The sequence below is a fragment of the Lytechinus pictus genome, chromosome 9 (genome assembly GCF_037042905.1).
Source record: "Lytechinus pictus isolate F3 Inbred chromosome 9, Lp3.0, whole genome shotgun sequence".
NCBI classification, from domain to species: domain Eukaryota; kingdom Metazoa; phylum Echinodermata; class Echinoidea; order Temnopleuroida; family Toxopneustidae; genus Lytechinus; species Lytechinus pictus.
The window spans coordinates 17,403,011-17,420,945 of record NC_087253.1 but is presented as its reverse complement, the minus strand read 5'-3'; the positions used below and the strand labels follow the sequence as shown (position 1 = coordinate 17,420,945).

General features: G+C 34.7%; 1 protein-coding gene across 1 annotated transcript; it reads right to left on the bottom strand.

Annotated features, from left to right (window-relative positions):
* Window positions 1-947: 947 nt before the first annotated feature.
* Window positions 948-16,437, bottom strand: LOC129268189 (protein kinase C and casein kinase substrate in neurons protein 1-like). The gene is made up of 4 exons (XM_054905773.2): window positions 16,394-16,437; window positions 11,916-11,969; window positions 7,433-7,581; window positions 948-5,121 (listed from the first exon to the last, which is right to left on the bottom strand). Exons 2-4 carry the CDS (start codon window positions 11,966-11,968, stop codon window positions 5,015-5,017), a joined length of 309 nt encoding a protein of 102 aa, XP_054761748.1. The 5' UTR covers window position 11,969; window positions 16,394-16,437; the 3' UTR covers window positions 948-5,014.
* Between the last annotated feature and the right edge of the window lie 1,498 nt (window positions 16,438-17,935).

The following is a 17,935-nucleotide window of genomic DNA, read 5'->3' as shown; positions in this document are numbered from 1 at the left end:
TCCCCCAACATGGTCTAAGTTCATTGACCCTAAATGACCTTTGACCTTGGTCATGTGACATGAAACTCAGGCAGGATGTTCAGTAATACTTGATTAACCTTATGGCCAAGTTTCATGAACTAGGTCCATATACTTTCTAAGTTATGCTGTCATTTCAAAAACTTAACCTCAGGTTAAGATTTGGTGTTGACGCCGCCGCCGCCGCCGCCGCCGCCGCCGCCGTCGCCGTCGCCGTCGCCGTCGCCGCCGCCGTCGGAAAAGCGGCGCCTATAGTCTCACTCTGCTATGCAGGTGAGACAAAAACGCTGTTTAAGATTTTATACAGCGCTGTTTACTATATGAACCTTACAGTATTTGTTTACCGTTTAAACAATCATGTTTCATTTCTTGAAGATTAGATATTGAAAATTAAACTTTGTTGCTTAAGATTTAAACACTTGTTTAAACTGTTTAAACAATTACTGTAAGGTTCATATTGTAAACAGCGTTGTATAATTTTTTTTTACTGTGTAGCATGTGAAATCAGACAAAACCTGACGATTGTACCTAATGAGGAATGAATAAATGGACATATATTCCCTCGTTTCCCACACATTTTTTTTTGAGGGAGGAGGGAACAGCTTGCACTTTAATGAAATCAGAAAGAAAAAAATTCTTGGACTCACAATGTTCATTTTCTTTATTTTCATGAAGTCCTACCCTTTTATCTTTATCAAAAGGAACAATAAATGTATCTATAAAAGATTTATCGTAAAAAAGTATGTATTTTGGTTTGGAACTGTATTCATATTGGAGACATTCAACTCATTAACAGAATATTTTCAACAGACAAGCAAAGAAAGAGAGAGAGAGAGAGAGAATTCATAGTACATTGAATAACTGCTAGGCAATATATACATAAAAACAACATTTTCATCATCATAACACAGATACAAATTCAGGAAATATTCTCATTCCATCAAAGTATATATTATTGCTATTATCTGCTGTAAAAAATCCCTTATTCATCATATATATATTTTTAACTTTTGAAAACTCCATGAAATCAACCTAAGATCTTGCCCATAATCTAAAAATAAAAGGATATCATTTTCAGGAGACTAATGCGACTCATTAACAAAGATAAGTGTTAACACAAACATGTCTTTTATCTTTTACAACTGCAGCTAGGTTTGTGATCCACTGGCAATGTCTAACCTTTCATTTTACTAGATAATAAGTCAAAGCTACTAAAGATATGATTACTAAGATCAGAGATGATATTATGAAGTTCAAATGATCAACTCATAGAATTCTTCTAAAATCTATAAGATATGTTCTGAGGACCTACATGTATCGTATAGCTGTCTTTTAACATAATTTACAGTTATTAAGTACTATCTTTAAATCCTTAAAAATACATGCCCTAATGTCCCCCAAAATAACCACCTGAATATTGACTATTATTTCAGAATGCTTCAACAATACCAGGACTGAAACATATGGGCCCTATATCACAGAACTTAGCATTTGATCATAAGTCTGATTTTATAATCGATTACACTCATCATTATGTGCAATTACACATATAAATCAACTGTATGATTAATCACTAATCTTTGTGATACCGGCCCATTGTCCTCATGTAAATTGGGGAGCTAATGACATAAAGTAATAATTCTTTCAAATTTCTAATGCAATGCGTGAAGCGCATAGGGATTATGAATATCAGGCCCTGTATAAATACCATATCATTTTTTTCTAAATAAGTTTATTTTAGTGGACTTCATTTTATGAATTCACATACATGTACTTATTATATATATACTCATATGTATAAATAATATGTCTCATACCGTATATCACAAATGAATAATAGTAATGATGACTTAAACTGTTTCCAAAAGTCATAAGCATTAACATCCTTTATTCTTAAAATAGATGTGCTGGTATCGAAAATTGAAATAATCTTACATAACAAAATACGCAAGAAAACAAATGCTTTGTGATGCCATTGGTTCACTTGCCTTCCAGGCCGTTATGCATATTCCAAATTTTCAAGGAAAAAACATTGCTGGCATGTTTTTTTCATTTTCATCTAATTTTGCTGAACTTTTCACCTTTGTGCATTTTTAATTTATTCAAATAAATTTGAAGTCAGGGTTAATTTTATTTGCTTAAGATAAATTTTTTATTATTCTAGGTCTAAGAAAAATCTTCTAGTTTAGTGAATACAACTAAAACATTTATATAACATGAATTAATTGGTGGTAATCTGCAATGTGTAATGAGTCCACTGAGAACTTGGTCTCAAATCTATTAGTAGATTTTTCTCATTTCTGTAAATGTCAAATTTGAAACCAACAAATATTGATGATTGGGACACCTATTCCTGAAAATGGGTCTCCCGTTCACCGGGATGCACTGGATATCAAAGCGAGAGAACTTAAGGATTTATATTTAGAGATGTATTTACAGCACGAGTATCGTTTTCTACTCTGAAGTATAAAAACATTCAACATCCAAAGAACAGACAAAAGTGTGATGACGTCTACATATCTTAAATATCAAACACAAACTATGGGGTCTTGCAGCAGAAAAGGGGTTCAGTTTATATACAGGGATAATGTGATGTGTCTAATTCCTAACTATGAGGGCGCTATACTTCTTTGTAGAACATTTACACGATTGGCACTATCCCTGATGCATTCACATTTACACATTGGGCGGATTTTTCACATCAAACTGATACAATTATGTTTATGATTATTACACTTATTGTACAAAATTATAAGGGAGAGAAAGGGGAGGGGCATATAAAGGGGAGGGGCATATAAGGGGGAGGAGACATAAGGGGAAGGGGCGTATCAAAGGAATATTAGACCAAAACAAGTATCAGTATATACATGAATGTACATATACAGTTATAATGGTTTAATAGAAACCAGCACCAGAGCTGATAAGCGAATGGAATATGAAACTTATTTTTAAAAAAAAACCTACATGTAAGTTTCAAAGCTCTACTCAATATAACATTTACAAAAAAATGAATATGGATGCTTATGCATGGCCAAATTTCTTGGGATGCCATGCTTTGTGAAACCAGTCTCACAAAACTGATTTATGTAACTCATTTCCTACCATTCACCCCATTAGATATCGCATTTTTATTTCTAAGTTTACCCACACAATGATCGATTCGGTGATTGTAATTACCGTTTTGATTTCTTTAAAAAAAAAACTTTTATTAGTACATTTAATATCAAAGATCCTTCTTCTAACAGATAAAAAAGTAATGTAAACAATTTTACAATTTGATATATCCTTTGCTCTAACATAGGAAAATAATTAAAGATAATATTACTTGATATTCAAATACAGTTGCAGGTTTCACAGACAGTTACAAACATGATATTCAACATGCGTTCTCATTGGTTAATATGCGATAGTGTGCACATGATCTGTCCAATGGAGTGCTGCGTTAGATATTGTGCCATTTGAATCATACCTAAATCTTTGTGAAACACCGCCCAGGTTTGATGGGGAAAAGGAAAAGGTATAAATAAATAGAAATGTAAACCGATAGTAATATAAGCAGTACTCATCCTACAGTACAAATCATATTGAGAAATAAAGAAAAGATTACATGTATCTCCCAAAAATGCATCGACTTTGTACTGAACAAATAATATCAATAACAAACAAAAATACTTCATATAATACCTATCCAGATGGTTTAGAATACACGAATGAAAAAATAAAGAAAATATTTACATTGTATAGCGTACATTTCAAATACATGGATTAGAAATTAAACACATTGGTTAATTGAACCTGTTCATTTATGTTAGGTATGGTTTACTGTATGATAAATCAGTCATGTGACTTGAAATGTGACAGATCAGCTGACCAAAGGTTACTGTCAGGTGATGTAAATAGGTATGACCTTGTATTACTTTCATATTGTTACTGAAGATCGGGTGAGCGTTTCGTCAATATATGTCGTCTGATAACCTGACAACTCGAGTGTGATTCACCGAGAAGCGCGGGTGTCTGACTGTTACTATGGTAACAGTTGGATAAAACTAATAAAACAGACATTGTCCAACAAAACATCCATCGAGTACTTAAATGCAACTCTTTACAGATCACCAGTCTTGAATAAAGTTGCGACTTATGAACAGCTTTTTGAAGCCCCGCCCTGCACATATTTAAGAAGGTGAGTTGGACTATTTGTACTCTGTGGTTTTGTCCGCATGAAAGAAATATCACAGAGGTGGGGAGGGGAAGGGGGGAATTTAAAGTAAAGCAATGTGCTTCATATATTACAGGAGGGGATTAAGTAATATAAGGCGATATGATTTACACATTACATCGCGGGGGGGTTTATGTTACATCAAGTGATAGGCTTGTATGTTACAGCACCTTGAGGAAGTTGAAGGTTATTTCATAAAATATTCAAAGTTATGAATGACTTTCTAGAGGCCAGGGAACCGGGGAGGGTTCGACAACGATCATCTGACAGGGTTTTTTCATGGTTAGACTACCCCCCCCCCCCCCCCTCTTGAAACCTTTCCGCAACTCCTGGTTTACAAATGAACGACATGTGAAGAGCCAAGATATGAGCATGAAAAACTTTCACAACATAATTTTAAACAAAAAATATGAATGAATTTTCAATACACTGGTTGCAGTTCATTACATAGCTTCATACCTAAGACGGGGTCGGATGTATCAAAACATCAATGAGAGTTAAATTCATACCGACCAAACACCATTATATTTAATTGAATGGGAATTGGATTCTTCATGTGCATGTAAGTTGAAAATTTGTATTAAAAAAACACAGTGGTGCATGTCCATCAATCATTTGGCATGAAATCACATCTCTTTCATAAAAAGCATCCCATTCAAGAGAATCCCCACCAGAGGGAATCTTACACCTTAGTTAACACCTAACACCATAGTAAACACCTAACACTGGATAGCATGTATAGAAAGGTCTTGAGAATTCCGGTAATGCATGGATGAATTCTCACATCTCCTCCACATAGTTTGCGGGGTACAAGCCTTCAATGTTTCCGTGTTTCCCACGACACCAGCCCTGCTCGTCCTCCTCTGTCAGTTTCAATAACTCATCACCTGAAATGCGTGAGAGAGAGAGAGGCGGGATGGGAAATGGTGAAAGTTGGCAATGTTAGGTATATTTACATGTATTTTGCATATTTTCCTTTTTGATCAATGAGTATCGATTTAAATTTATTTATGATATACTCTGTTACATACATGTCTATACTTAAATTTGTTCGTAGTACCAAGATATTTTTACCTTGTTATTAATGATTTGTTTCAAATGTATATTTTTGCAATCCGGCTTTTGCCGCAAAGAAAGTATTTTTAATAAACCATTTTGAATATGAATTTTTTTGAATGAATGTTGAGTTATGATGGCATTTCAATAAACACCCCCAACATGGTCCAAGTTTTTTTTGTTTTGTTTACCCTACATGCCATTCAACCTTTAATAATCATATAATCTGAAACTGATGCAAGACAATTAGTGATACTTGTATTATAAAAGGTGTTGATTACTAGATTCTAATTATTTTCAAACTTAATTCATTCGTAGACCCAGATCTGCCAACTCAAATTGTGAAAAAACATATTCTTTATTTATTTTCTCTTTAAAATGTGGAGCGTTGTGGCCCAGTGGATTAGTCTTCGGACTTTGAAACAGAGGGTCGTGGGTTCGAATCCCAGCCATGGCGTAATTTCCTTCAGCAAGAAACTGATCCACAGTGTGCTGCACTCAACCCAGGTGAGGTAAATGGGTACCGGTAGGAAGTAATTCCTTAAAAAGCTGTGTGCGCTATGAACGCCTAGCTTAGCCGGGTAATATAGGAGCGCCTTGAGCACCTAACAAGGTGGATATGTGCGCAATATAAATACCCTATATTATTATTATTATTATTAAAATTTTGAAAAACGTACCAAAAATCATCATTAATACAAGTTTTAAAAATTCCTATTACTAGGGGGAAAATAATATTCAATGTCACTTTCCCCTTAAAATCCTTCTAAATATGATAAAATCATACTAATTGGCAGCTCTGTAGACCTATGTTTTGATTAAAAATGTTCCATTAATGGTAAAAATCAAGAGTTAATATGGGGAGGGGGCACTAGCGTACCTTCGGGGGGCAGAGGGGGCACTCTGCCCCCCTGACGAGCCACAACCCATACAAAAGACATATACCTGCCCCCCCTGACGAGCTTAAAAGACCTTTTTTGCCCCCCCCCTGACGAACTTGAAGACCTTTAATGCCCCCCCTATAGAACCTGAAGACCTTTTTTTTTTTTTTTTTTTTTTTGCTTGTCAAATTATTTCTGGTACGAGAACCTAAATTTTTTTATTGAAGACCTTTTTTTTTTTTTTTTGCTTGTCAAATTTTTTGGCGGCCGATTTTGCCCCCCCTGTGGAAAATCCTAGGTACGCCACTGGGAGGGGGCATAGGTTTCCTGTACTGTGTGGAAGAATGACTTCAGTCGATATGGAGGGGATGATGGAAGAAAAACGTAGTCCAGCGTAACTACCGACGAAGCACACGACTATAAAAGCTTTCAGTCTTTATTTATAGCCTATGGTGACACGACATATGCTCCTGCGACATTTGCTCCGGTCTTCATATCTCAGAAGGGCATAGGGTTAGAGTAAGGATTGTAATAAGAGTTTTTGGTTCAGAATAATGTGAGGAATAGCAGGGGTTTATTTAGTTTTGGAGGTTAGGTTTTAAAGGACAAGTCCACCCCAACTAAAAGTTGATTTGAATAAAAAGAGAAAAATCCAACAAAAACAGTACTGAAAATTTCATCAAAATCGGATGTAAAATAGTTATGACATTTTAAAGTTTCGCTTAATTTCACAAAACAGTTAAATGCACATCCTGGCTGGTATGCAAATGAGGAGACTATGACGTCATTCACTCACTATTTCTTTTGTGTTTCATTATATGAAATATGAAATATTCTAATTTTCTCCTCATTGTCAAGTGAAACAACAATTAATTCCTCCCTGAACATGTGGAATTAGCATTGTTTAATACTATATGGTTCAGTCAAGTTGGTCCTTAATGTCAAATCTATAAAAAATTAAATATTGTATAATTCAAACAACGAAAAACAAAAGAAATAGTGAGTGATGGACATCATCGACTGACTCACCTAGTTGTGCATATCACTTTTTTGTGAAAAATAAGCGAAATTTTAAAATGTCATAACTTATTTTACATCCGATTTTGATGAAATTTTCAGCACTATGCTAGTTTGATTTTTCTCCATTTATTCAAGTCAGCATTTTCCTGGGGTGGACTTGACCTTTAAGCTTTTTTTACATGAAGATTTTCCATCGGAGCAACTGTTGCAGGAGCAAATGTCTGTAATTAACCCATCATACCTTGCTTAAATGAAAGCTCGTCATCCTCTACTTTGTTGTAGTCGTAGAGCGCCCTCACTTTAACGCCCCCGTTGGGTACTAAACTGGGCGGGGAAAAATCCTCGTCATCATCGTCATCGAACGGTGTGCTGGTCACTTCCTGGTTACTGCTGAGATACAGAACAAAAAAATAATAAAAAAAATAATAATGAATATTTGTATAGTGCTCATAAATCACAAAACATGTCTCTAAGCGCTTAAATATGGATATCATTATCGATGGCTGATAAGTTAGAAAAGTGAAAGAGCAAAAGAATAAAAAATGAAAATAACCCCCCCAAAAAAAAAAATTCAAATAGATTCAAATCATATTTTATTTTTTAAAGAAAGAAAAAAAATTGTGCTTGGGTTTGATTACCTGGGAATATGGATATCATTATCAGTGACTGATAAGTTAAAAAAGTGAAAATGCAAAAAATAAACAAGTAAATAAAAAAATAAAACATCCACAAAAATAAACTTAAATAGTTTTGTTTTTTAAATAAAAAAAATTTGATTTGGATTTGATTAGCTGGGAATATGGATATCATTATCAGAGGGACAAATAATTAAGGTAAACCATAATTAATACTGAATAGAAATAAAAAATCATAGGAGGGGTCGTATGAATATTATGGTCACAGCCAACCCTTGTCGAGCCATTGTGACAAATTTTTTGTCTTGAGTAAAAATTGGACGGACAAAATGAATAAAAAAATAAAAAGTTTCCGACATGATCTATTTTTATACTTCGGATCCTTGTTTTATTATTTTTTTTCTTGGGGGGGGGGGGGGGGCTGGGTTGTCAGAAAATGTTAGCCTTTTCTGAGGAGGTTTGCCAGATAAGCCTGTGATTACAATTATAATAATTCGGCAGTTTGTAAATCAACAGTGAGTGATTTGCCATTTTTATTTTTCTATTTTTCTAAAGAAGATTTTACGACATAACCGCACAAAAAATGAGTAACGGTACGTACATATGTAGATCTTCATCTAAAAAAAAACCCATCAAGATGCAAATAGATATACCCAAATTCAAGTGGGGAAAGCTAAGAAAGTTGTAATAATTTCTTGAAAGATTCACGATTAATTAATACTCAATACACTAAAAAACATACAGTATTGTAAATATAGTGTATATTGCCATATTAACTTGGCTTCTTTCAGCTGGTAAAAAGTACAAAATTGATTGTCCTATAAGATACATAATATGTGTAGTTATGACATTAATATTTCAAAACGAATCTTGTTAAACACTTTTCTTTTTTTGAATTAGTATTATACATAGGTATTTTGAGTAAACATTTTACAGTATATGTAGGTTTATTAGTAGCACTATGCTGGCATTAGTTACTGTGCACTGCATTTATGATTCAGTCATACCAATAAAACCAACTAGACACCGATCAATAGTTCCGTTATTTCCAATGAAATTTAATCGGTCAGTTTGGAGTCGGTATTGGTGGTGTGACGGTAGCATGCTATAGCTAATATACACTCTGCGTATTAGCTAGGAGCATCGATTATGAGCTAAACAAGCATTGTGTGTTAGTTATTGTTAGTTGAGTTAGTATAAATCATAATAACAAGCTAGTCTGGATGCACAGACCCTGACTGATGCCTTTACCAACAACTGGGTCTGGAGACGAGTCTAGCACAAATAAAACTTGTTACAACTTCTAATGAGAGAAGCTTCAATACACAAGTCCCAGTCAGAGCACGTAGGCTGCAAATTCAGGCCACTTTCCCTTACGAATCAAAAGGAATTGTGTATGACAAAATAATATGAACATGCAGCACATACATGTAGCAACATGCTTCACATGTGCGTCTACTGTTCATCAAACTCCAACACTTGAATGCTTGCATCATGATGCTATCACGTATCAGTACATATTACCATGACAACGGCATGTAGCATCTATTCACCATATGCTCATGGTGCATGGCCATACACATTATCATCATCATCATGCCAAGGCTGTGTTCATATGAATATTAAATTCAGAGACAAATAGGTATCATGATTTAAAAATAATATTTTAGAACACTTCCTGCAAAGGAGCATTCATACTGTTGCTAAATTAATGTATGGAGATCTCAAAACAGAAGATACCCCAATGTCAACCTGGACCCAGTTTCATGGATCTTTAATAGTGACTGATTGCAGGGTTCCACGACATTTGCTTCGGTGACAATTGCTCCTCTCTAAATTCCACACATTAATGGAATGACCAACTTCAACCCTGGATTCAACACCATACCCTATCGTAAACCTAACCCTATATCTTAGACGAAAGAAAGCAATTGTCACCGGAGCAAATGTCGTGTCACCGATTGCAGGGCTGATTTCTACGATTAATTGCATCGATCATTGTCTATGACCAATCGTAAAACTAAGCCCCATGATCAATCCCTAAAGCTTTATGATACTGGCCCCTGGTTTTATTACTTATAATTGAAAAAAAGTATAGAAATTTGAGAAGGTTGAAAAGTTATGATTGTTTTAAGTGTCACATGTAGGTGATGTCAAGGTGCCCTTTACACTCATCACATACATTCATAATATTTATGCATTTCTATGCAAAATTACTATTGCAGGGTGCTACATAAGCACTTGCCCGATTGCCTGGGGCAAGTAAAATTTAAAGTCGGGCAAGTGTTTTGAAGTAAAGACCAACACTACTTACCCAAAGTGGGCAAGCAAAATTCACACAGTAGAAAGCAAAATTCTCACAGTAGAATGACCAAAATTAGGGTCGATATGATATATGATATTGACCCTAATTTTGGTCATGGCAGGCAAGATAAAATCACTTTATAAAAAAAAAATGCAATAACAAGGTAGATCAGTTTCATGTCAAAAGAGAGAAAAAGGTCAATGGTTTATAAAACCGCAAAACTTTCTTTTGAAGAGGTAAAAAAAAATTTCAAGGATTTTTCAGGCAAGTGAAATAGATTTTGGGGCAAGTATATTCCGCCTATTTAAAAATTTACTTGCCCGACCGGGCAAGCGCTTCTAAAAAGTTATGTAGCACCCTGCTATTGCACAATGGCAGATTACTAAGAAATAAATAAAAACAGCAGATTGTCAGGAACGACTTGCAAAAAATAATTTGTGAAGCTCTCTTCATGCTCATTTAGGAGCAGAATTTTATAATTCTGTGAACAAAAAATTACAAACACAAAAAAATGCAAATTATTAGTATTCTCCTATTAATACATGATATGTTAGACAAATTGTGACTATTTTTTTCTACGCAATTTGAATTTGATATTAAAATTTCAAATTCATCTTGCTCTACTATGCATGAATTTTTTTTGTGTCATATTAGCTATCAAAATACAAAAGAAAAATAACACTTTATGATGGTTTAAATGAAATTTTAAATCATTGCCAAAGTTGAAAAACACAACAATAACTGAAAATCCCAGTGTACATTGGTGCTAGAAAGTTCTTAGTGAACCCCACCACAAAATGCATTCCTTCAAGCTGAGTATTGAATGTAGACAACAACACTACTTTGTGGGGCGAGACCAGAGAATCAAACTTTATTGAATGTAATATTTCATCACCTGACTGCACAATTTTTAAATATCTGTAACATGGCAGAACTCAAACACTTATGTCCATTTTCTGTTGGGGTTCACTAACTTTTTAGCACCACTGTATATTTACGTATTTCTGGGATGTACTGTATATTATCATATAAAATCTGATTATGTTAATTCATGAATGGCAGTATGGCACCAATATGGAATATGATGTTCTATAAATCAGACTGGTCAAAATGGCCAAAATATTAGCTTAACTTTTAACTAGAACTCTGGCCGTTAAGGCCACCGCACACCTTACACCCCAACTGGTCGGCGACTGGCTTGCGATTGAGTGAGGGGAGATTAATCGCAAGGCAGTCATAAGCCTTGACACCGCACACCTTACGATCAGATCTGCGACTCACGCATGCGCTTTTTGCTTTTTGGCATAGCAACTGAGAAAGTGCGCTTACTACAGCGTATGCGCGTTGTTTATCATAATACGCATCGTGCAACTCTGCTGTGTGATTGGCTGGAAGTTGGATTGAGCTTGCGATCCAGTCATAAGGATTCGACATGTCAAATCCTTACGATTTTCCTTGCGACTTGTCTCTGACCGGTCTGCGACGCTCAAGCTGACAAGAGCTGTGACGTCACATCTCCCCTCACTCAGTCGCAAGCCAGTCGGCGACCAGTCGGGTCGTTAGGTGTGCGGTGGCCTTTACAGACCCTTTTCCTATTTATTAGTTGTCAAAACATTCCATGGTTTCAACTTTTGAATAGTCCTTTGAACCATGCACGAAAGCCTAAAAAGTAAACAAAAAGTAAAATTATGAAGGTTTATTTTCAAATAAAGTATATGGCCTATATGAATATCATGCCGAGAATATGATTGTAAAATAAAGGGAAATATTATACGAAAGCTCACAGTGACTCAGCAAAGGGGTTTTTGTTATCAAGTTCAAGATCATCCGCTGGCATCCTGTCATGTAATATACAAAAAACAATTGAACATAAAAGCAAAACATGTGAAAAATTGAATAAATTAATTAATACATAATAGCCCCCCCTCATCTTTAAAATTCAATTTGAAGTTTAAGTACGTTTTATTTACACTGTACACATTCAGGTAGTGAATTAATACAAGGCAAAAAATATAATACTTTGATGCCCAATATGTATTTTAGCTTCAATGCCCTTCATATTGGTTTATTGCCAATTCGTCCAATTGCCAACTCGTCTACTATCATTTGGTCTACCATCAGTTCATCCACTCACCACATGGTCTACTTTCATTTTATAGTCTAATGCCATTCCATCTAATAACCAGTCGGTCCAATAGCCATTTAGTCCATATACCATTTGGTCTAATTGGACTAAAGTGTTAATCATGCAAAATGAATGAAAATGATATGGATATTAGACCAACCGGTTATGAGACGAAATGGTCATAGACGAAATGGTGATTAGACGAAGTAATGATTGGGCCAAATGGTTGTTAGACGAAATGTTGATGGACAGAATGGCATTAGACTAAAAAATGAAAGTAGACCATGTGGTGAGTGGACGACTTGGCAGTAGACGAATTGGTAGTTTACCTTCACACTTGCCTTGGAGATTTTTTTCTTTTTGCCCTTTTCAACCACCCCACCCCCCACCTCTCCCCAATTCATGCTGTATAATATGAAAGTGTGCAATCACGCATGATGTCTTTTTTCTCAATAAAACCCTGTCCCAGCATAGAAAAGGCAATGGGTACCGGTAATGTGGCTGAAGCGGCTGTGAGAAACGCTGAGTGAGACATTCCTATTTTGCAGTGTAAAAAACAGAACAGACTTTTGATAGGGTGGCTATAAAAGGTGCAATCAAACAAATTCCTAAGGCTTGCATCACAAACAAACAGGTATAAAAAATACAAACGTGACCATAGAACGTGGTTATTTTGGGATAGCATTCAATCCGCTTTCCCCTCCTTTTAAAGCCCACCTACCAAACATCCCAGATCGGTTGAGTTTGACCTCTGAAAGTAAAGGTCAAGAGAGCTGGAGTAAATGCAATTACGTGTCCGATCCAGAAGAAGGCTTGGACTAGAATCGCGTTCGACATCTCTGCTGCATTCAATGAACTTTAAGTTCCATATTCTCTATCAAAAGAGGGTTCAATTGTACCATTGTGCAAAACCATGGAATAAGCAGATCTTGTGTACAAAATTATCATTATATGTTTGCATATTATTTGACTCATGGATATGTATGTATTTTATTATTTTTTCTCCATATTCCAGTACTTGTCGTAGTTTATACTTTTTGTTACAATATGTTAATGTTTTATACTAACTATAGGACCCCATTGGAAATAAGCCTTTCGGCTTTCATGGGCTATCCTGTCAAGGTATTCTTCAATTTCATTGTAATCTCCTGTGATATTCTTGACGAATAAAATCAATCAATCAATATGCTGTTTCATCCCGCACACTATTAAAAAGTCCAAAATAAATGGGTGCCTCTGACAAAGGGGACTCGAATGACCTGCAATAATATGAGATATCTGTATAGTCCATGGTTTTTTAGATGATACAATTAAAACCCTTTTTTTAGCATAAGGGCCTTAGTTACAATGCTGCTGTTCTACAGAACTACCATTCAAAATACATACTTTTCAGGGTTTCATGTTTGTATTTTGAAAGACATATCTTTAGGACCGATAATAATTTTTGAAACAACATAACCATAATAATTACAAATGTAATATTAATCATCAGATCATCACTTTTTTCATTATTTTATTAATATTATTTTATTATAATTACTATCATTAATATGATAACAATGATGATGATAATAATAACAATAATAAGAGTGATAATAATACACAATAGTAGAAGTAATTAGTAGCAGTCATAAATATAAGGCATTTAAATATTGCTGTCTATCTAAAAGTTATCTATTCTGAGGCGCAATTTTCAATAAATTTAATGTATTCCAGAACGATCATCTTTTTCTTTCATGTTAAACCAGAAAACAATACTTTTTTCCTATTTTGAAGCCAAGGTTAGTTAAAAACTCACAGCAATTGATATACATGTAATACATTTCCTATTTTAAAAGCACACATTTAATATTCAAACACAATGTTAATTCATATACAGTATATTAATATGCTCACGTAGTCCATAATTAGTCTAAAAGAACGGCAAAAACATTGATCACATTAATTGTAATTCAAGGCTTGTATAAAGCATTCAAGCACACATTAATTATTAAAGGCTATACACTCTACACACCATTGTAGCATATGTATTGCTAATTTGATGATAATATATATGCAACCATTGGTAAAAGAACTACCATACTTGTTGCACAGTATGTAGGCCTACAGAAAAAAAACTCAATCTAAAACATTAATCTACATCCAGCACTTCCATTCTAAACATAATGTATAAAACATTGATATGACTTAAAATTATTTTAATACCTAGTTAATATGTTAGTAGGCACACAGGGTTCTAGTTTTAGTAGTTAAATATGTTGGTCGGAAAGACATTTGCTTGCCTGTTATAGCATCATGGATTTGTGACCATCAATTGCAATTCACAGATTTTGTAAGTTGATAGTTTGTTACTTTGACAAGCAGTTTGTTACCTTTGACAACCAATTTGATGACTTCTTTGCAAGTTTTGGCAGTTATGCATCTTCTTTATGCACCAAATTAGCACACACACAAAAAATCATCAAGTTTGCGACTGAAAGCTTCTATTTCAAACACTGTCACATTTGATAACAATCAGTGGTCACAAAATTCATGATGATATAATCCATGCCACTGGACATACAAATGTACTTCACAACCGCCAAATCTGTATACATACACTTAGAATGTAAAATACACAGGGAGAAGATTTTTAAAGGAAAGAAAGAAGCCTGCATCACAATTTGCATCAATGCAAGGAGTTACAAAACAATTTAAGGTTGGTAAACTGCCCAACTTCAGGTTTTCTGAGGAACTAGAGTTATAGGGGGAATTGAAATAGAAGGGTACAATTCACTCTTAGGTAGAGTTGGCTATAAGACTAATGGTGGGTTTTCATGGTGCAAACAAAAAAGAATTTCCCAAAGGCGCATCATCAAAGGACAAGATCACCCAAACAAACAGTTCATTTGAATAAAAAGAGAAAAATCAAACAAGAATAACACTCAAAATTTCATCAAAATGGATGTTAAATAAGAAAGTTATGACATTTTAAGTTTCGCTTTATTTCACAAAATAGTTACATGAACATATAACTATTTTGTGAAAAATATTAAGCGAAACTTTAAAATGTCATAACTTTCTTATTTTACATCCGATTTTGATGAAATTTTCAGCATTATGCTTGTCTGATTTTTCTCTATTGATTCAAATCAACATTTTTCTGGGGTGGACTTGACCTTTGAACACAGATTTACATCAGCGCTTAGATTATGGTAAACCAATATGTACGAACTTTGTTATTTTTTTTTCTACACATTTCTTTTCGTAATCATTCACGCTTGAATTATTAGAAAATGTTCAATTGTATGAGAAATGCCAAAGGTAATAGATTGACATACAACTGTGAAAGACATGTCACATTTTGGTAAATCATAACTTTTAACAGATTTTCAGACCATGGTTTAATCCAAGTGAGAAATATGGGATGCAAATGTACATGTTTGTTTGCATGCCCCTTGAAAACCCACTTTTAGCAATCAAAACAACTAGTTGTGGATTACCTCTTGGTTGAGGAGAAGGAAAGCGACAACGCAAGTAGGAAAGCGATTGCTACCCTAGCCAGCGCAAAGGATTGCAAGGAATGGGCGTTTTAAGGGAATCCAACAATGATCATGAAATGATTCGTATGGAGAAAAATCAGAAAAAGATAATGGCAAGAGCTTGAACCAAATCAGATATAAAAGAAAGTTATTGCCCTATGAAAATTATACAAAAAGGGCCCAGGGGGTGCAAAATGTGTGTGAAACATTTGACAAGTGAAAAGAAATTCATAACTCAAAGGGTGCGCAATTAATGCATTCTACACACTGCACAGGTAATTTTTCACATTTTAGTATTACAGAGTACATCCGCAACCTTCCGACCCTCCGGACCTGGAACCGTGCCTACATTAGGTAGTTACATGTACATGTACTACATCTTTTTACAACTTTTGAAAGTTCATGGCTTCCCCTAATATCGTTTGCCTGATTTTGTTCAACTTTAAACTGTCACCAATCTTCTCTGATTATTTTTTTCTGCTAAAAAACTTTTCCATATCAGTTGGATTCCCTTTTGAGTAGAGCATGGAGTTGCTCTATGATAATAAATCCATGAATAGAGGGGGAAAAGGGGCATAAGAGCTGTGCTTCCTTCGTAGGGCAAGTAAGAACTTACCCAAGATCGTAATCTGAATGTTGATAGTAGCCAGGATAAGACTGTGAGCTGATTTGATACAATCATACAATCACACAAACAGACAATCACACAAACATACAATTAGACAAAGGTACAAATACCAGTAGATACATGTACATGTACAAAACGAAAGATAAAGTGAAGATGGAGATGTTACGATTGTTGGAGAGAAATGAGATATTAAGAGAGTAATGAAGAAGAAATATGGGAGAATAGAGTCAGGGGAGAGGGGGGAGGAGGGGGGGGGTGAAAAAAGGAATGAAAAAGATGGAGAGGGGGGGTATAGGAAGAAGAGGTGGTATATTAAAGAGAATGAAAAAAAGGGTACAAAGATGAAGAAAAAGAAACAATGGAATGAGATAGAAAGGGATTGAAAAGGGATAACAAAGTGAAACGAGAGTGGGAGGGGAAAAGAAAGATAAAGGAGAGAAAGAGAGGGGAGAAGGAAAGATAAGGCAAGCAGGAATGAAAGGAGGAGAAAGGAAAGGTTGAAAAAAGAGGAGGGATGAAAAGAGATGAAAAGAAACAGAAAGAGAAGAGACAAGGAAAAAAATAATTAAAAAAAGGAAGAAAGATGAAGAGGGAGGGAAATAGGAATAATACAGGAAGGGAAAGGAAAGATGAAGGCATAAAAGAAGGATGTGAAAGAGGAAAAAAATGAAAAGAGAATATATATTACAGATGGAGAGAAGAGAGAGGAAAGGGGAGAAAATAAAACAGCAAAAACATAGAACATCAGAACAAACACAACGTACCATCAAAAACAGACACACAAGCATTTGGGGAAAAAGGAATAAAATGATATTGTATTTGGATAAATGTGGATTAACTACATTCATTGCACCTTCATCATACATAGTTGAGTTTCCCAGCTTTGCACCTTCATGTGATTAATACATAACTTTTACAAACACAAACACATTCAGCGATTGGCTGAAAGAGACTTGATGATGTCATGTTTCCATTGTCATTCAAATCATACGTCATGCATTATTCATGAGATGCAGGATGCGCTATTCATTACTTCTACTACACTCTTAAAACAAATCAGTCAAAAATGACTTGTTAATAGGGTCAGCTGAGTGCAAATGTTATTCTAGTCATATTTGACTATTTTCTAGTCATACTTAATACTAGAACAGAGTTATTACTGACTAGAATATCATTCCGAAATGTGACTAGACATATCAGTTGCACCCAGCTGACTACTGGTCTAGTCAATTTGACTATTAGTTGTTTTAAGAGTGTACATGTACTTTTTATGATCAGGAAAACACATTGAATTGTGATGTGCGATTGGTGATTTCTAGTACATAAAGAATGATTTCAATTTTCGGTGAAATGGACTGTCTATTTAAATGAAGGAAAACGTTAATAGGTAATTAAATTTTTTGAAAAAGTTGTTTGAACTTGAATTCATCTATGAATAAGAACGAGAGGTGATTGACATTTGACGTTTTTTTTTTATAAATGACAAAGAAAATTGGAATCGTTTGAATATATTTGAAACGTTTGAATATA